The following is a 20,490-nucleotide window of genomic DNA, read 5'->3' on the forward strand; positions in this document are numbered from 1 at the left end:
AGCCGGAATCGAGAAGCAGGAAACAGCATGTCGGTTGGCCCTCTTACATCATACCTTTCCTTCTCTCTCTCTAACTTGTCCTCTGAGGGGCACCCTCACCTTCAGAAGCCCTTGTGTTCTGAAAGTGTGTTCTCATAAAGGCAACAGGAAACATGCATGCACAAGGGTTAGCGAAAGCAACAGGTCCAAGTGCTGTTCCGTGCGCTTCATCTACACGAGAGTAATACCGAGTCTTAGCATTAGTGAATGACGTCAATGTGCTGCTGAGACGGGATCCAGCGTGGCACACATGAGCTGGTCCCTAACTAAGAACACATAACCTTACAGTCCAGCGTTACGGTTAGCCCCGAGGACAGGAAAATGCAAGGTGAATCTGCCAGTCAGGTCAAGTGTGAGCGTGCACTTGCGTTCTCCAATTCTCCTCAGCAGCAATGCCTTCAGCAACCAACTCATCTCCAGACTGAAGAGTGAGTTCTTATACCCCCAATACAGAATCTTCGTGTTTTATTAACAAAAATCCTTTAAGGAAAAGTATAAAGCAAGACCAATCCCTTATGTTAAAAAAGATTCTGGGGAAAATTGGAATGGGTTTGTAAAACTGGCCTCATTGTGGGTAAGTGAGATTCTCTTTAAAACGAGTAAGAATTCTGGTTGGTACGAGAAGTACTGCAGACCGGATGCCAAGTGCCTGGATAGCTCCGGGGATATCTTCCTGAAGGAGTGGGGACAGCGAAGACACACCAGAGAGTCACAGACCACAGAGGCTGTGGCAGTCCCTCGATCTTACTTAAAATCACCGGATTCATGCTGAAAACAGTCTTGCCAACACATTCACACCAAACACCAGGGTCCCTGCTTCTGCCTGTGAAGCAGGGTGGTGCGAGCAGAACCCCAGCAAAGTAAGCATCGCTTCCAGGTCGTGTCGTCACTGACAATGCGGAGAAGTCTGCAAACTGAGCTCAGAGCAGCTACAGTCACGCCTTCCCCCTCAGGGAGCCTGGGCAGGGCCTGGACTTTAGATACAAGGCACACAGAGGTCAGGGAAGGAAGGCAGAACTCTCCAGAGTGCTCCTTTCCTCTTCACCCCTGAGTGGGTGGAAGACATAGCCCAGGCCTCACGGTTACAAGGAAGTAAGTGTACAAAGGCTTGCGTGGTGGGCCACTGGGACAGGGAAAGGAGATGGACACTTCTCCAGTCTGCACCGTTTTCTGTACGAATTGCATGAGATACACAAAGATACTGGAAGAAGTTACCATATGAGGAGTTTCTGTGCCGCAACTAAAGACTGTAATGGACACAAAGTTCTCAGAGAAAAGCCAAGTTCATGGCTCGGAAGAGAATCCTTACAACTCAACATTGGAAAATTTGCTTTGACAAATATGGTGATTTGAATAGGAATGGCTCCTATAGACTCATGTGTTTGAAATGCATGGCCCACCGGGAGTGGCACAATTAGGCTGTGTGGCCTTACTGGGGTGGGCGTGGCCTTGCTGGAGGAAGTGTCACTGTGGGGGAGAGGCTTTGAGGTGTCCTAGGCTCAACTGTGCCCAGGGTGGCACGCAGTCCCCTTCTGCTGCCTGCAAATCGAGATGTACAATCTCAGCCCCTTCTCCAGTACCTTGGTGCCTGCACACTGCCATGTTTCCCTCCATGATAACAATAATCTAAACCTCTGAACCTGTCAGACAGCCCCGACTAAATGCTGTCCTTTGTAAGAGTTGCCATGGAGTCCCCTCCCAACGGTAGGAGCAACTGCAACAACGCTTGGACTTCCTCTTCCTCCACTGAGCATCAGTAACATAAACTCAATACAGAGGGGAGGGAGGTGACGGTGGTAAGACCAGTGTCTAGCACGAATACAAGTGGGAGGAGACGGGCATCAGGGCAGACTACGAAACCACGGTCTGTACAATGTTCATTTAAACCATCATCCGGACGCCAACTTCAAACCACAGAAAACACGAAGTTTATTCCTCGGACAGCAGAAGCTCCGACCTGGGTCTCAGGTCTGTGCCTTCACACTTGGGAAGCTGCCTTCCAGGTCTTCAGCAAGAGCGACGTCAACCTCACGCACGACTTTAATGAAGTCTTCCACCTGGGAGTCACACAAAGAACCAAGGTTTGCAGCAGAGGAAAAGGTGGTTTTAAAGACACTGGCGGTTACCTATGAGAACATCCTCCTGGGGCTGCCAAATAACCCAATATAAAAACAAGAGACTTCCACTTGAAATACTCCAGTGTTGACCCTAGAAGGGACGACCCTAGCCAGCTCCTTCCCTCTTGGCTGTCACAGACTCCCACTGCTTCCTTGTAGGGTAGCTCACTGACAGTTTATCCTAACCCCCTTGCTGTCAGGTCCCCTCATGCCATCTCTCCCACAAGGCACAAGTCCCGGAAGGTATACCATCATTTTTGTCAATGGAATCAGCCCCTGTACATTCACCATACTCACCGCAGGGCTGTAGAGGGGCAGGAGGCTCTGAAATGCACAGCTACATTTCTGTTTACTTAACTGGCCCTCCTTCAGTCCCTGGGCCACGGTTTCCTATGACAGGCAAAAGAAAAATGTAATGTCAGAGAAGGGGACCGTCTGATGCTGCATCTGCAAACATAAACGTCAGTATATACGGTCACAGCTGGTGCATCAGCACCGCCTGCACTGAGCCTGTGTGACCCCAACACAGCTACTCTCAGCGGAGGGCACATGCTCACACACACTGCTGCCTGGGCCACGGCTGAGACCTGTCCTGCTCGCTTGCTGACTCCTCCCACCCACTGTTGGGAGTCTATGTGAGGCTTTCCCTCGTCTCCCTTATTCAGTTTCCAGACTTCCACTCCCCTGGAGATTACCAACCTTCGGCCCATTCGCCGGCTGGCTGGCCCCAGCCCTCGTCTCTATTCCTTTATGCCTGCTGCTTTTGAAAAAAATCTCTCCAAATCGATCCTTCCACTTGCTTAAAAGAAGGAAAAGGTTTCAGTAGCACCTCAGTTTTCTCAAGATTAAATCCAAACTCCCTAAAAGTGGCATCTAAGAAGTTTTACAACGTGTCCTGGGTTTTTTATCAACCCACCTTCCTGCTCTCTCCCTGTAACTTAAAAGACAAAGAAACATGTTTGTGTTTTCCTCCAAAACTTAAAGCAATGACAAACAATTTCTTAAAAATCATCTGAAAGCAATATAACAAAGATGCTACGGTGGTTTGAATAAGAATGGCCCCACAGGCTCGAAGGCTTGAATGCTTGGTCAGAGGGAGTGACGCTACTTGAAAGGATTAGGACTAAGAGGTGTGGCCTTGGACTAGGAGTGGCCTTGTTAGAAGAAGGGTGTCTAAGTGCTTTCTTTCGTGTAAGAGTTGATTCCGTCATGGTGTCTCCTCACATTAGTACAAGAGTGACTAAGACAGAAGTATTACCAAGAATAAACAGTCAAAATAAATAAATACATCAGGCTAGGGATGGAGCTCAGTGGTGAAGCCCTTGGTAAGCATTTGAAAAGTCTTGGGTTTGACTCTAAGCACCACAAAAATACAAAAATTTAAAATTTATGTATTTTGTTTTAATGTAAGAGTGCTCTGTCTGCATGTACACCTGCATGCCAGGAGAGGGCATCAAGTCCCTTTAGAGATGGTGGTGAGCCACCAGGTGGTTGCTGGAATTGAACTCAGGACCTCTGGAAGAACAGCCAGTGCTCTTAACCTCTGAGCCACCTCAGTAGCCTTCCCCTCACCAATACAAAATATAAAAAATGAGATCTTTAAAAAGAAGAAACATAAATAATACACAAATATATTAAAAGATAATCCCAGCTCACTAATAAGAAAAAACATAAATCAAAATAGGGCACAAAATTTCACCTGTTGAATTTAACATAAATACTCATAAGAGCCAAACAAAATCAACATTTTCACATGTCGGAAATTATCCATATAAATGTTAGTAATGTAGTCTGTCAATAAGCCTTTTATCGCTCCTGTGGGCATGTGCACACACAAAAACCACATCGGTTATTTTAAAACTACAGATAATAACATAAAAACTTCCCAAATTGGGGTTGGGGATTTGGCTCAGTGGTAGAGCGCTTGCCTAGCAACCGCAAGGCCCTGGGTTCGGTCCCCAGCTCCGAAAAAAAAAAGAAAAAAGAAAAAAAAAAAAAAAAAACAAAAAAAACTTCCCAAATTGAGTAAAATAGTCACACTGCTTTTATATATAAAACAATAACAGTGAAAGAAAGAATATACTCTTGCAAGATGGCCTCTGACTTCCACTTAAAACAAAACCCCAGACGGGGCTGAGGATGCAGCTCAGAGGGAGACTGCTTGCCTATCAAGCCCAAAACCCCAGGTCTCAATCCCAGAATCACACAAGACAGGAAAGAAGGGAGGAGAAAAAAAACAGTTTTTTGGTTTTTTTGGGTTTTTTTTGGTTCTTTTTTTCGGAGCTGGGGACCGAACCCAGGGCCTTGCACTTCCTAGGTAAGCGCTCTACCACTGAGCTAAATCCCCAGTCCCAAAAAACAGTTTTTAATTCCATAAAAAATAAGAGTAGAGCTGAGGACACAACAAGTGGCCCAGCGTTTGTCCGGTCACCTCTCCCAGGGTACCGGCTCAGTTCTATCCCAGGACACCCACTCCTTTCCTAAAAGTTTCAAGTTCAGGATATCAAGCAATCTTAGTTTGCTTAAGAAACCACCAATACTTCCCTCCTACCTTTGTTAACACCTGAAAAATATTAGAAAGGAATTCACATGAAATGTCCTTCAAGATCTTCATATGGAAGTCATCTTGGGTGGAACCACAGATCGTAGGTTCTTCTGTATCAGACTCTGAGGGGTTCTCTGGTTTCTTCTGACAATGTTCCACATTTTGTAACACCCGAATTAGGCTGTTAATTAGAGGAAGATCCCCTACATGGAATTAAAAGAATAAAATTAAGTAAGTACTCATTTTTTGTCTGTCTGTCCATCCGTCCATCCGTCCATCCATCCATCCATCCTGAACTAGTGCTACATATCCTTTAGGGTCTGCAGAGAGAGCGGTTTCTGCTTCTGGTTCCTGCTCTGACTTCCACCAATGACGACCTGTAACCTATAACCTCAAATGAACTGTGTCCCCACATCCAAGTTGCTTTTTTTTTTTTAAACATTTATTTATTTTATGTATGTGAGTGCATTGTTACTCTCTTCAGACACCAGAAGAGGGCACCAGATCCCATTACAGATGATTGTGAGCCACCATGTGGTTGCAGGGAATTGAACTCAGGACCTCTGGAAGAGCAGCCAGTGCTCTAACCCCTGAGCCACCTCTCCAGCCCTCCAAGTTGCTTTTGCTCAGTGCTGTATCACAGAAGCACAGGAAACTAGAACAATCCCCAACTCCACAGAGCTCCTCTGCAGGGCTTGAAGCAGTAAGGAGAGAGCTAACTGTAACAGGGAGCTAACAGTCTGCCCCTGTTCTGCGCAGATATAAAACTATGTAACGTTGGGGACAGGGGTCCCTGCAGCAAGAATGCCTAATACTGTGACATCAAGAAGGGATGTTGCTGGTCTCACACAGAAAAACTCTGTGCCACACAGAAAGATCACACACACACACACACACACACACACACACACACACACACACACACACACACACAGAGCACTCATTGGCCAAACTGCACGACAAGAGAGAGTAAGATAAACACATCTGCAGTAGGAGATAAGGACTCCCCAGCTTTTCACATCAAAGCAAGCCTAAGAAATCTCTGAGGTTTAGGAGATGAGCAACTCAACAGCTGACACCCCGACATCTGCATTTTTAGCTCAGGCCTCTCCCCAGCTCCTAACTTACACTGCCCCTCACCACCTCCACCAGGACACCAACAGGCAGCATGTTTAAAGCCAGTCATCACACACATACACACAGACAGACAGACAGGCAGACAGGCAGACAGACAGATGCACACACGCACGCACGCACGCACGCATGCACAGAAACCACCACTCTTCCTATCCCTAAAGTGACCATCTGGTAGTATCCTCCCTCACTGCTACTGTTCCTGCCTTGATCAAAGCTAGAGCCTTGCTTGTTCTGATGCCACACAGCCTGCCCCCCTTCTCCCTTTTTACTCATGACTCCCTACGCTTACCAGCCCATGGGCATCACAATCAGCCACATCTAGTCAACCTGAGCCTTCCATGGCTCCCTGCCTCACCCACGGCCGAGGTCCTGCCCTGCACTCTACTCCCCAGCAGCTGCACTACTTCTCTTCACTCAGAGGCCACCCTAGCCGTATGGAGACTCCAACACACAGTACACAGTGCCCTTAGTCTCCATGTGCAGACTCCTCCTGAGCTTCCACATGACGACCTCCACCAGCTCCCCCAGGCTGTTCAGTGTCACTTGTCAACAAGTTTCAGACCCTCAAACAGGACTGAGCTGCCTACCTTACCTACCAAAGCAGACTGGGCCTCCGGGTTCTCCCAGAATCTCTCAGTCCCTCCCTGGCACACCCCGCCCCCAACCTTGAACTCTCTAGTCCAGGAGCTGGGCTGCCCTTCCCCCAGAGGCTCCTCCCTGTATAATCCAGACACTTTGGTCCCCTTTTCTGTCTCTGTTCTCACCCTGCATGCACACCCTTTCTCTCTTTCTCTTCCCCCTCCCACCACCTACCTCTCCCCCCATGGTGACTTCCCTGGCCTTGGTCTTTGGGGCCAGTGAACTCGTCTGAGAGCATCTTCCCAATACACCAACATTTAATATACTCTAACCTGGCTTTTCACTGGATTTCACTGGCAGAGAAATAACTTACTAATAACCCCTCCTTAAATATAAACAGTGCTTACTTGTTGAAAAATATATATATTAAAACAGGAAAATGTCAAAACATCCTCGAATGGAAAAAACAAGCACTTTATGCCCAGTAACACTAAAGGGTGAAGCTCTTGAGACATTACCTACAGAGTCAGAAGAAGACGAGAGTTTCCCACCAGGTATTTAAAACACCAGAGACACTAGGCAACACACTTAGATAAGAAAAAGAAGTCAGACAAAAAAATATGACAAAGTACGTGTAACTTCAGATAAAGTTGAGGATTATCGTGGAACCTATTACTAAAAACTGTAAGACAAAGGCTGGAGAGATGACTCAGTGGTTAAGAGCATTGACTGCTCTTCCATAGGACCCTGGTTCAAATCCCAGCTCCCCTATGATGGCTCATAAGCCTTTCCCAGGGGATCCAACACTTTCTTCTGGCTTCCATAGACACGAGGCAGCTGGTGCACACACACACACATACATACAAACATACATACACACACACACACACACACACACACACACACACACATGTATGCAGACAAAACACCTATACACATTAGACATACATACAGACAGGCAGGCAGGCAGGCAGGCAGATAGAATTCAAGAGCAACAAGACAGGGAATGGATACAGCTCAGTGACAGGATGTCCACCTACGTATGCAAGGCCATGGGTCGAACCCTAAGCACAGCAAAGTCAAACTACTGGCAAGTCAGTAAGGGTGCTAGAATCAAAATTAATATACAAATCAACAGCTTCATAAAGCCCAACAATAGTGAGAAGAAAGTATGTGACAGAGAACAGCTATCCAAAGATAAAATGTCTGGGAATAAACCTAACACAAATATTACGAGGTCTGTAGACTGAGCACAGAACGGCTTCTGAGACGGGCAGGCCTACACAGTGCACTCCCTCCTCGACACAGCCCATGCTCAACGCAGCCCCACTTAAAGATCAGCAAGCACTTGGGGCTCTGCACTAAACAAGTCAAAGCTGCCCACGCCGTCAAAAACAGAGACATCAGACTGAAGAGACATGGTCCTTACTAGATGCCCTAAAGCGGTCCTTACTAAATGCCCTAAAGCCCTGTGGCGGCTGATCTGTGAGCTCAGCAGTGCAATTAATAAAATGCAGAGGACATTAGGATGTATTCATGGTAAAGCAAGGGGTACCTGTGGATTGACCACGCCATTTGGTGCTGCTTTCTTTTCGGTGCTGGGGACTGAACAAGGATTGCGCTCATGCTAAGCAAGCACCCCATTAGAGCTGCACCCCATTGGAGCTGCACCCCACACCTCTCCTCAATGCCTTTTATAAACATTCCCATATGTTTTGTATCTAATATTTTATGTGACTAGGGTCCTGAATAATGATACTTTCTTTCTGAGGAGAAAAGGTGAGAGAGAAACCCAGCGACAGCGCATGCCGCCTGGCCCTGGCGATCTGGTGGGCACCAGTCCAGCGTGGTGACACCTCACTTGCCTTCCTCTATCTTCAGGTGCTCCTGTTCGGCCCGTGAGGCACTGATGGCAGACAGCACTGAGAAGACAGAGGCTAGCACTGTCTTCTGCTCCTGCAGGATGACGGGCGGGTCATCGGGCTGGCAGAATTCGTGGCACACCAGGTCAAAAAGCAAACTCCATGTGTCTTTCCCAGTATCAGGACACTGCACTTAAGAAACGTTTTTAAAAAGTAGTCATTTTAAAGCTAATGAACACTTAAATGAGCAACTTCAGTGAGCGCCAAGAAACGGCCTTACCGATTGCTTGAACCCCATCATCCACCGTGGTGAGCAGCTGTAGGACGTGCATATAAACATCCAGCCCTTCCAGGTTTTCAGAACTGAGCGGACAGAAACAGCAAAAACACTCGTAACTTCACTGGCTCAGTCATTCCCTCTCTCAGCAGGTGTGGAACAGACAACCATACGGACTCCGCTCACTAGCACCTCCATTGGAATGGGGAAAACAGAAAAAAAGGGGGTGTGTCTGTGTCTGTCTGTGAGTGTGGAAGTGTGTGAGGTGTATGTGTGAACAAGTGTGCGTGCGTGTGAGTATATGTGTGTAAACATGTATGTAAGTATGTGTGTGCATGTATGTCTGTGAATAAGTGTGTGAATGTATATGGGACGTGTGTAAATGAGGGTGAGTGTGTGAGAGTGAGTCTGAGTGTGTGAGTGTGTGTGAATGCACACGTGTGTGATACTGAGATTTTTTCATGGGAGGGATATGAGGCCTACGGCACCAGGCACCATGGTACTGAGGCTCTCTTCTGCTCAACACTTTGTATTCTTAGAACTCAAAATGCTGCTTCTTATATTTTTGGTTGTGAGCCTAGCCTTTAACGGCTGAGCCATCTCTCCAGCCCAAAATGCTGCTTCTTCAACCAGACAATTAAGTGAAGAGGGGGGCAAGTACTGGTTTAGCTGTGCTGGTGCAAATATCTATCATTTGGGGCACTTACTGCCAGGGGCCAGGAAGGCAGAGGGTATTAAGATGCTACCCCCACCTTCACAAGGAATACTGGTCTGGGAGGAAAGTAGGTAATTAAAGGGGTAATGACCTAAAAATGAAATGACTTTAACACTTAGGGCCCAGGCACTGAAGAGCACACAGAAATTCAGTCAGGGAAGAGATCTTAAGGGAAACGGTGCTTCCACAGAAATCTCAAGTGTGGGTGTTTGCGGCCTGGGCAAGAGGCACCCTGAGCAAAGGCTTGAAGGCAAAAGAGCTGGGTTCATCTGAAGAATGGAACGACAGTGAGCTGAAGCAAGGGCACAGATGGACAGGCTTTGTGTGGGGGCTTCTACGCAAAGGCTTTGTAGAGAGGCTTGTGTGCCAGCCTTGCAAAGCTGGCCCATTTCCTAAGAAGGCGACTGAAAAGCCTGCCACAGGAACTCAGACAGGTGTGCGCTCCCTGCAAAAGCAGCCGTAAGGCTGAGTCTTGAAAGAAGCAAGGCAGGCGGCTCAGAAGGTAGGGGAGTGTGGCACTTGCCCAAGCCAGAGACAACAGGCCTGGTTGCCAGAATGGGATCCCAGGATGAGCCAGGAGCACGGTTCAGAAGCTGACTGGCCATGAGGAGAGCTGGGTGGGGAAGAGCGAGTAAGGACTTCCGGTTCTCCCCCATTCTCCAAACAAGATGACAACAGCACAATTTACACACTGGGAATCCTGAAGAAGCAGGTGTGTGTGTGTGTGTGTGTGTGTGTGTGTGTGTGTGTGTGTGGTGTGTGTATTTGTGTGTGTATGTATGTGTGTGGTCTGTGTGTGTGTGTGGTGTGTGTATGTATATGTGTGTGTATGTGTGTGTGGTCTGTGTGTGTGTGTAGTGTGTGTGTGTAGTGTGTGTGTGTAGTGTGTGTGTGTGTGTGGTGTATGGTGTGTGGTGTGTGTTGTGTTTGTAGTGGGTGTGTGTGTGTGGTGTGTGTGTGGTGTGTGTATGTGTGTGTGTGTGTGATATGTGTGTGTGGTTTAAACTTCATTTTGATAAAAGATATAAAACTAATAGCATTTAACATACTCTAATCAGTTCTGAAACTATGCTAACAACTAAGTGGATAATTCAAATATTAGTATTGTAGTAATTAGTAATAAATTGTTTTAACAACCTATAAACTCCTGCCTCTCATGACAAGACACTGAAGCCCCCAAGTCACCCACCTATGCAGACAGGTGTACAGACACAAGGAGGAAGCAGGGAGAAAACAAGTCTGTGCAATGGAGCTGTTTCACAGTCAACATAAAATAAAACAAGCAAACCCTTCCTCTTTATTTAAAGTACATAAAACTGCTGTTGGTAGCCACAGCAAGCTAAACACTGTAGCAGAATTTTAACAGAGTCATCGAATCTGGCACAAATCCCCAAAGGATGGCACCTAGGCTTTGAAGCAGCCCTTTGCAACTAGTCAGAGACTGTTAGCTTAGCTTTATGGAGCTGCTCTTCCAAAGACTTCTCAGAGCCTGAATTCATCCCGTGGTGTCTGTGTGTCTGTGTCTCTGTCTCTGTGTCTGTCTGTGTGTCTGTCTGTGTCTGTGTCTCTGTGTCTGTCTGTGTCTGTGTCTCTCTCTCTCTGGTCGACCCAAGTAACTAAGAACACTGACAACACACCTATGAGCAAGTCACACCAGATCAAACGATTTCAACGGTTAAGTTTCCTGCAGAGAAAATATTCTGCCATCATGAACCCATGCATCCTGCACACTGAATGAAGCTAAGACTCTTCCGTCTAGGGATGTCTTGAACAAGTGGATTTTCCTACAACGTTCTGTACAAGAATTCACCTACCGTACTTGTTTGGCAGCTTCCAGTATACAGGGTACAATGGAAAACACGGGCTGCTCTTCAGAGTCCTCCTGGGATTGGTCTGGAAGCCGGGCAGCCCCATTTCTAATCCATTCCTGCATGAGTTTTTCATCTAAGTCAAAGAGTTTGTCCACGACCTCCCCGACCTTCACCAGCAAGTCAACTGCAGGGAAGACAGTGTTCAATGAGAAACCAAGTACAGCATCTCCGGCTGCTCCCAGAGCCGAGTCTGCTGAGGCCTCGCTCCCTCCCAGGGTGCCTCCTGCAGCCCATTTAACCTCCTGCAGAGCTGAGTGGCTTCCTGGGGCTGGAGAGATGGCTCGGCCAGTAAGAGCACCAGCTGCTCCTCCAGTGCACCCAGGTTTGATTCCGAGCACCCACACAACAAGCAGCTCTCGACTGTCTATAACTCCAGTCCTAGGGGATCTGACACCCTCTTCTGGCCTCTGTGGGCACCAGGCACTCACCAGCATGTGAGAGATACACATACTGTAAAAGTGAAAACATGAACTGACCCACTCTTCCCCCTACACTCTGTGGTGACTTACCATTCGTTGAACTCGACATAATGAAGCAAACGCTAGCGTAAACAGATGGATGCTCGCGGATCCTTCTAACCCAGACGCTGGCCACTTCTGTCTGGGAAAGGCAAGTAAGCAACAACCTACGTGAAAAACGTGAGCTCAGAATCAACCTGGACAACAGTAAAGGCCACAACAGCAGGGAATTCCCTCTGCCTTCCCAGGCCCCCTGTGAGAACCACGTACCTGCAGGTTTCCAGCAGGGTGGGTGGGTCTGAGTCGCACAAACACTGCAGCAGCACCTGCCTGCAGAGCCACAGTGAGCGGCAGCTTCACGCATCGCATTGCAAACACCACTCTCCATTTCACTTACGCATTTTTAAAATCATAAGACGGAGTGTAAACGCAGAAAACCCCATCAAGACGCAGGTGAATCCTGAGCTTCCTCTCAAGCTTCCTAAGGCTGCGACCCTTTAACACAGTAACCCTTCATGATGAGGGACCCCGGCCCTACAATTATTTTGCTGTTATTTCATAGATGTTTTTACTACCTCATCATTGTTCTTCTATTACTGACCTGAATCATAATATGAATGTCTGATATGGGACCCGCAAGGGGTCACGACCCACAGATTGGGAACTCTCTGTAGAGCCAGCACTCACGTTTCTCAGGAATAACAGCTGCCCGCCCGCAGCCCCCATTCCGCTCTACCCCAGACCGCAGTCCCCTCTCCCAGGCGACCATGCCTTCTCCGGCAGTCACCTCTACTCTGCGGTTCTGTTAAACACATTTCACATCTAATTTGATATGGAAGAACTTCATGATTTTTCCTTAAAAGATCTTTCCGTTATCCGTGCATCTTTTTATTCGTTTTCAAGTGACACAAAATCACCGTTCACTTGTTCTTCAATTCACCTTGTGTGTGAACGTAACAAAAACAATCCAAGAGGCCCAGGTACTTGAGAACGGGGATAAACCGAATGACCCTCTGATAAGAACTGCCTGGGACAATAGCTTTAACTTATGCTGGACACAGACTTCATTAAGAACCTCAGTAACAGCCATGAACCATCCATAAGAAAGTGAGAATCATGGAGGTGCACAGTGCTCTCAGATCTGTGGTAGCCTCCTAAGTGAGACTCCACCACTAAAAGGCACTCTGCCCAAAGCTTCCTGGCTTGTGGAGGAGAAGTAGCCTCTAGGCTTGAGCCTTTTTAATTCCAGAGGTGGCCCTTTATTTTCCCGTCTATGGGCAGGTCAAAGTTCACAGAGCAACACTGTTCGGCAATTGAGTTTGTCAGACTAGCTCTGAGTCGTCGGATTCTCTATGCTGCCCCCAGCTCCAGGTTAGGCTCTACATACTCTTCAACCAGCCCACTTACTATGAGGACTCACGCCTTTGCCCACAGATGCACAGGCCCCGCCCTGAGTCATGTCCACAGCTATACAGATGCCTCAGCCTCATCAACACAAGTGCTCCTGAGACATGGAGCACTCCACACTCCCACCTCTCCCAGGGACCAGGATTCCCCTGGGATAGAAACTTAGAACCCATCCCAAGAAACACCGCTGTTGGGTGGTAGGACTTACCCATGATCCTCGCACTTGCTGACGGACTCGCATATCTCCCGGAAGCAAGCCATATTCCCTAAAATTCCCACACAGATTTCCTGTCAAGTCAAATTTCACAGGTCACAATCGATATAAAGTTATCACAAAGAATAGCAACTTGAACAAAGCCTTGTACTGCACCAAGTTTGAGGGGAAAGGACGGGGAGGCAGGGTATGAAGGTGCACTGCCAGCATCCATATTTAACACACAGCTCAGGTGGTTGAGAAGGAGCAAAAGACACAAAGGAAGTCGGGAGGTGCAAGTTATTAAGGAAAGGTTATGGCGCAAAGGATTCTTACACAGAGGACTAATGGAGAGAGCAGCAGGAAACCCAAGCAGACATGAGCATAATACAGTAGAGGGAAAGGATTAGGACTATCTGCACCTGACTGCCATGATCAGGAGTTTGGAGTTGGGGTTGGGGATTTTGCTCAGTGGTAGAGCGCTTGCCTAGCAAGTGCAAGGCCCTGGGTTCGGTCCCCAGCTCCGAAAAAAAGAAAAGGAAAAAAAAAAAAAAAAAAAAAGAGTTTGGAGTTGATATGGGACGGTGTCCAGAGTCATGAAAGTTCTCAAGGAGGGGGCTCAACAGGACACCGAACTGTGCTGTCCTGTATCATTTCACGCAGTAAGTGCACAATGGGGACTGTACTGTCCCTTTTCAAATGAGGACACTGGAGCCAGGAGAGTCAAGCAATCTGCCCAAGATCTCCCACTAGGAAGCTGCGGCAACCCAGAGCCCGGATGTCAGGTAGCAGGATGCTCAGCCCATGAAGACGGGGCCACTACCAGTGAGGCGGGGATGGCAGGCACGGAAAAGCATGGAGCCAAAGACTCCACAGGTCTGGCCAACAGTCTGTGGGAAGGCGAAGAGAGAACATAAGGCTTGGCTACTTTGAAATTACCTCCATTTCCCAGCTACAGTAACAGTCACATCTATAAGAAAGACGAAAACGAAAGGACACGGCGCGTTCACACAGTCCAGGTTTCCACACTTGCTGGGACGTGATACTTAGGGAATTTGTTAACAGAATCAGAATGCCCAGAGCAAAGCCTCCAGAGCCAGTGTTTACCAAGGCCACACGGCTCCGTGTGATAATCACTGAATTAGAATGAAGGACAGGGATTAGAAAATATAGCATGCAAGGTTGAACGTCCCTGGACAAAGACGGACGTTGCGCCAGTTACTAAAAGGGGAGTCGGGGTTTCATGGTATCGTGAAGAGAGCTGTAACTTGAGAGTAAGAATCAGAGCTAAGCTGGCTGTGGCAGCATGTGCCTGTAACCCCAGCTTTGCAGGCTGAGATGGAGATCGCCAGCTCAACCCTGCCTGCATCGTAACTGTGCAGGGACTCACTATACAAATGACTCTAAGGCAAGGGTCTGCACCTGGGCAGGAGTCTAGACTGAGACATAGGAAGAAACAGGAAGGGGAACAAGTATAATGAAAGTGTGAGAGTTCTACTAAAATGCAGGTGGATCAAACTTTGGGAAAAGATCAAGAGTGTTGGGGCAGAAAACACGTTCTCTTATCAACAGAGAGAGAATGAGTGAGCTTTCTGCCAAAGGACCACCTCCTGACCGGGCTGCTCATGGGAATTCCCTCCCCACCCCACCCCCAGATATCAAACTCTGCCTAGACTCCCACGTGGAGATGTGGCCTGATTCTTAAAGGTCCTGTAGGACAAAGCTTTTGAAAAGGGTATGACCCTGGTCTAAAGCACTGACGTCACAGGGAACACAGCGGACATCGTGGGTCCTGCCCCAACCTGCTGCATCAGACACTCCTGAGGGGGGCGCAGTACCACGATGTGGGATGTGACAATGTATGCTGGTGGTCTAGTGATTCCACCATCCAGACAGGCCGAGGACCCAAGTTAGCAGACTGTGACTAGGACACATTACAACAGTGTGGCGAATTCCTGAACTGACTCAATACATTTAAAATAGTAACATCCAGGAGACAACTCCTCAAAATTGCTGACACTTCAAGTTAATGTAAGGATTCAATATGGGCAGAGCATTCCAATAAATAAAAATCTTGATTCAGAGTGCTGGAGAGATGGCTCAGTGGTTGAGAGCACTGGCTGCTCTTCCAGAGGTCCTCAGTTCAAATCCCAGCAACCACATGGTGGCTCACAACCATCTGTAATGAGATCTGATGCCCTCTTCTGGTGTGTCTGAAGACAGCTACAGTGTACTCATATATAGTAAATAAATAGATCTTTAAAAAAGAAGAAGTAGCAATCGGGTTTTAGTAGAGTCGGGCTTAGGCTCAAACCCTAGCTTGTCTTTAACAAGCTGTGAGATTGGACACGTTCTCTGAGACTCTTCCATCTATTTTTTTTTTTTTTGACTCTTCCATCTATTAAGTGTGTCTCATAGGAGCAACCCGTACTGAGAACCCGTCACGTGCTCTACAGAGACGTAAATGGCAGTAAAGCTTGGGACACTTCACTGCTCACGTCGTTGTTCTTGGGACCTTGCAGAAAAGTGCCACGCTGAGTTACTGACTCAGACCAGAAAAGGAAGGGAAGGACAGCACCGGCGCCATGCTGGTGAGACGGGATGCAGGCAGCCCTGGACCAGGAAGAGCATGCACGAAGTTCTCACGATCACAGTGAAGTCCTGAGTGACAACCACCTTAGGATGGTTTTAGGCAGCGGAGGGCTTTGTGAATGAAAGGAACAGCCAACTGAGACACAAATAGCCGGTCAGCGCTTACACTGTCCCTTGTCCTGTAGCATGTTAGCAGCCTGGCGTGGTTGTGCATGGCTGTGCCCATCTGGTTTCCACAGCTGTTAAATCAGAGCATCGATCTCCCTCCCCCATCTAGTCCAAATCTAAAATTCTACATACCGAGTCCTTTCAAGGAGTGCGTTACCTAAGAATGTTCAACAAGTATTGGTCCACTGATTTACTGGCTTAGAGCTAATAAGCAAAGCAAGGGAAAGAACTCTATGTACTTACTCTTAATCGGGGACACCTGGATCTGGTCAGCACCCCCATGAATATGTCCGGAGCCTTAAATTCTTGGAGAAATAAAGCCACATCCTATGAACAAAAGTGATTATCAAATCTAATGCCGGATCCTGCTTCAAGCTTCACAATTCAACCCTAAAAGTCTAATTTCACACTGACTTCCTTTCCTCCACAAGGGAAAACCTAAGGTCAGGAACGGTGCAAAAAACGGCAAAAGAAACATAGGAGTCTTTGTGGTACCTGGTCCCAAGACAGTGGGACCCATAAACCAATCGAAACCTGGCTGTGATGCACCAGACAATGACCCTCCTCTTTTCTGTATGGAGGTTTCTTTTTCTGTCCACCTAGAACTTCCATTGACTTATTCAAACACATTTGCTGACTGTTAGAAGCTGGGGGTGAAAAAGGTGTAAGAGGGGTACGGGGAAAGAGCCAACTTCTAAATTTCACCCAGTAAGAACTTAAAACTTGGGCTGGAGAGATGGCTCAATGGATAAGAGCACTGTCTGTTCTTCCAGAGGTCATGAGTTCAATTCCCAGCAACCACACGGTGGCTCATCTATAATGAGATGCCCTCTTTAAGCATGCAGGTGTTCATGCAGATAGGGCACTCATACATAAAATAACTATTTTTTTCTAAAAAAAGAACTTAAAACCTAAACTTAGAACTTAAAACTGAAATATCAGGAGTTAGATTTCCAAAATCCTTAATAGAAAAGAGGGAAAGGGGTTGTTGGGTTTCGTTTTTTGAGAAAGGGTTTCTCTGTGCAACCCTGGCTGTCCTGGAACTCACTCTATAGACCTGGCTGTCCTTAAACTCAGAGATCCAGTTGCCTCTGCCTCCAGGGTGTTAGGATTAAGGGTGTGTATCACACCACCTGGCAATGAAACAAAAAATCCTGACTGCAATGTAACTACCACAGCCTGGTACTTCCCCCTACAGATTTTGTCTCACCCGTATCATCAAAAGGGGCACACCAAACAGGTGACCCAAGAGTGGACATGTGCCCCAGAGAGATGAATCTCACCTAGTCATGTAAGGTACAAAAACTAAATATACGTGTGTCAGCAGCTCTTAGTGATGTCACAGCTGTCTTAGTTCACATCTATGTTAAATACACTATGATGTCCACAGGATGGAACTGTACATGTGTTTAAAGGTACGATTTTAACATTAATACCTCCTGTGACTTCATACTCTGAACCACAAACTGGAGGGACTGAAATCACTGAACAGTCCTTTCCTCAAACAGTGAGGGAATGAACCTTTTTACTTATCTATTTATTTTATGTATGTTATGGTTTGAATATGCTTAGCCCAGGGAGGGCCACACATGTGGAGGTTGGCCTTGTTGGAATAGGTGTGTCACTGTGGGTGTGGGCGCTAAAACTCTCACCCTAGCTGCCTAGATGTCAGTATTCTGTTAGCAGCCTTCAGATGAAGATGTAGAACTCTCAGCTCCTCCTGCACCATGCCTGCTTAGACGCTGCCATGCTCCCACCTTGATGATAATGGACTGAACCTCTGAACCTGTAAGCCAGCCCCAGTTAAATGTTGTCCTTTATAAGACTTGCCTTGGTCATGGTGTCTGTTCACAGCAGTAAAACCCTAACTAAGACAATGTACGCAGTACTCTATCTACATGTATACCTCAAATCCCGGTATAGATGGCTATGAGCCACCATGTCCTTGCTGGGAATTGAACTCAGGACCTCTGGAAGGACAGACAGTCCTCCTAACCACTGAGCCATCTCTCCAGCCCTTTCACTACCTCCTCACTCTGTTCAGAATCTCGATCCCATCCACATTACCTCATCTGTGGACATATCCCAGACTCTGCAAATTTCATTCTCCATTTCTTCAGCAAGCTCCACCTGTTCTTCCTCATCCTCTGGGCCAGATGTGACACTTTCGGGTGTGACAGTCTTCAGAAACATAAAGGGGGGGAAAAAATCAGTTAAAATACTCATAGTTCTTCGGGTAAAATATTACCACTTAGAAGTCTCAGTATCTTAAAAAGTATCTCCTCTGACAAAAATCTCTAAAATCTAGCACCTTGAATAGATCTATACATTAAATACTCTTCAAGTACTCTCTGTAGGTGCTGCGGCAGAAAAATGAGAACAACAACGTAACCTTTTGGTTTTAAATGATGTAGGGTTGATGTAGGAAAGACATACAATCAGACAGTCACAATAGGAAAAGGCTGACTGAGTTGAACTGGTGAAACTATGGTGGACCTATTCCTGGGAGAAGACAGACATTTCTCTTAAAAGGAGAAAACTAAATCTTATGGGAAGGGTAGGACTCTGTCCTGGGGAAAGGAGGTGAGTATTGGGAGGTGACTACAAGAGCTCAGAAAGCATAACACACGTTTGGAGATGGCCAACAGTCTATTGGTGTTAGAACACAATGTATGGTAATATGGCTGAAGAGGGTGCAGCCAGCCTTGGAGACCCAGTTAGGAAACAGAAAGTTTCCTCCTATGAGACACAAGAACAATCTTTAGAAATAATAAAAAAGGAAGGTTGTTTTGGCAATGTAGAAAATGGCTCGGAGCAAACAGAAACAGAAATTGGCGGCATAGACAGCAACAGGCAGAAAACCCACACCTATTGGCAGCCTCATTATAATCTCAATTATACAAAATCTTGTGTACGATAATACTGGTTATCTTGTTTTGTAGAAACTACGAAAGAAATCGAGGAATTGGGTTAACGAGTCATGCTTCCAACATGGGATAAGCTGGCGTCTTGGAGATCAGGGGTGTCCAGACTCCAAACTATGCATTACACTAAAACAAGAGCCAACAAAACACGAATGGTAGGGTCTCGAGTTCATAAGTGACAATGGGGTTAGGAAGTAAAAGCGGAGTAGAGACGTGCGTGGTGTAGTTCTGGCAAGTTAGTAAATCGGCACCCGCGAACTTCCAGCATCCCATCCACTCCCCTGGCACGGAGGGCGCCTGCGCCAGTCTCCGCACCTGGATGAGCCCGCTAAGGACGCCGAAGAGCCAGTGCTTGCTGTAGACCGTGTTGCCGATGCGGTCTCCACTACCCAGGTCCTCTTCATCTTCCTGATCACAGCTAGGCGGCGGAGGAGACGGGTTGCGATCCATGCCAGCGCGCGCCAACAGAACCGGAAGCCCCGGAGTAGGCGAGAGGACGCGCCAGAGAGCCCAACGCGCCCGGCGCTGCTCGCTCACAGCGCCCCCTGCAGTCAGACTCCCGCGTGATCGGGAACCTGCAGGATCCGTGGGGTCTCTCTCTCAAAGTGTCCACTCAGGACCACGAGTGAGCACAGAACACACACACATCAGTATTACCTGCCCTTTGTCTGGAACGAAGAGGGGAAAGGGAAAAAATATTTAGCCAGGGAAGAGGAGGATCCTGACTTTATCTCAGTGAAGTCCACTTCCCAGTAGGCCCTGGGCCGATTCCCAAGGAGCCTCCTGTCAGAGTCTTCTTTATTCCTGCAAACATTTACCTCTTGGCATGGTACACATCAGTGCACTATCTGCTCCACAAGACACTTGAAGCCTGGACCATAATATTTAGTTTTTGAAAACGTCTGGATGAGTCGGCTTACCCCTAAGTGAGTCCATCGATGCATTTGCTGTACTATGGCCTCTGCCTGCTTTTGTGGCAGGATCTTCTTTCCCCTTGAGGTGTACCAGAGTCCCTTCCTCAGCCTGGCTGGGTCGTGGAGGGCCATTACCAGAGCCAGAATCTCTTCTTTGTTTTTAATCTCCTTGCCCTCGGATGTCAGCAGGCCCTCTGCTGGTGGGCTGTGGTAAAGGCATACCTGCTCTCCTTATATATGTTAAGTCTCTTACCCAGCTCAAGGGCTTTGGTGAGATCAACGAGCTCTGCCCTCTGAGCAGAGAGGTGCCTCCTGGTAAGGCCTGAGTCCAGATGACTCTGTTTCCATCTACCACTGCCACCCCAGCCCATCTTTTTCCTTCCTCTAAGAAGCTGCTCCCATCTGTGAACCAGGTGGCATCTGTCCCCTCTAGTGGCTGGTCAGTCAGATCTTTATGCTACCCATGTGCTTCATCGAGCACCTGCTGACAGTCACGAAGGGGGTGGTGTGTGTAGGTCGGGGTCCGGGAGCAGGGTTGTAGGGCTCAGACTCATAGGGGCAGTCTGGGATCACAAGGAACAAGTAGGATACCCGGCCCACGCCAAGGTCCACCATTCTTTGGGTAGTCCATGAGTATTGTTTGTTGCTGGTAGCCCCTCTGCACCCAAGGTCTTTTGCTGGACATTAGCCCA

The 20,490-nt window shown here is 47.6% G+C and overlaps 1 protein-coding gene across 7 annotated transcripts; it reads right to left on the reverse strand.

Moving 5' to 3' along the window:
• Positions 1-1,944: 1,944 nt before the first annotated feature.
• Positions 1,945-19,954, reverse strand: Saal1 (serum amyloid A-like 1). 7 transcript variants are annotated; one of them, XR_015642237.1, is made up of 12 exons: positions 19,200-19,365; positions 18,028-18,141; positions 16,204-16,287; positions 13,216-13,295; positions 11,871-11,930; positions 11,652-11,767; positions 11,086-11,266; positions 8,560-8,642; positions 8,283-8,466; positions 4,708-4,904; positions 2,454-2,546; positions 1,945-2,096 (listed from the first exon to the last, which is right to left on the reverse strand). XR_015642237.1 is itself a non-coding variant. In XM_087592676.1 (12 exons), exons 4-12 carry the CDS (start codon positions 13,246-13,248, stop codon positions 2,004-2,006), a joined length of 1,020 nt encoding a protein of 339 aa, XP_087448802.1. In that variant the 5' UTR covers positions 13,249-13,295; positions 16,204-16,287; positions 18,028-18,141; positions 19,805-19,954; the 3' UTR covers positions 1,945-2,003.
• Between the last annotated feature and the right edge of the window lie 536 nt (positions 19,955-20,490).

Source organism: Rattus norvegicus, chromosome 1, assembly GCF_021556685.1.
Source record: "Rattus norvegicus strain SHRSP/BbbUtx chromosome 1, alternate assembly SHRSP_T2T, whole genome shotgun sequence".
In the NCBI taxonomy this organism is placed as follows: Eukaryota; Metazoa; Chordata; class Mammalia; order Rodentia; family Muridae; genus Rattus; species Rattus norvegicus.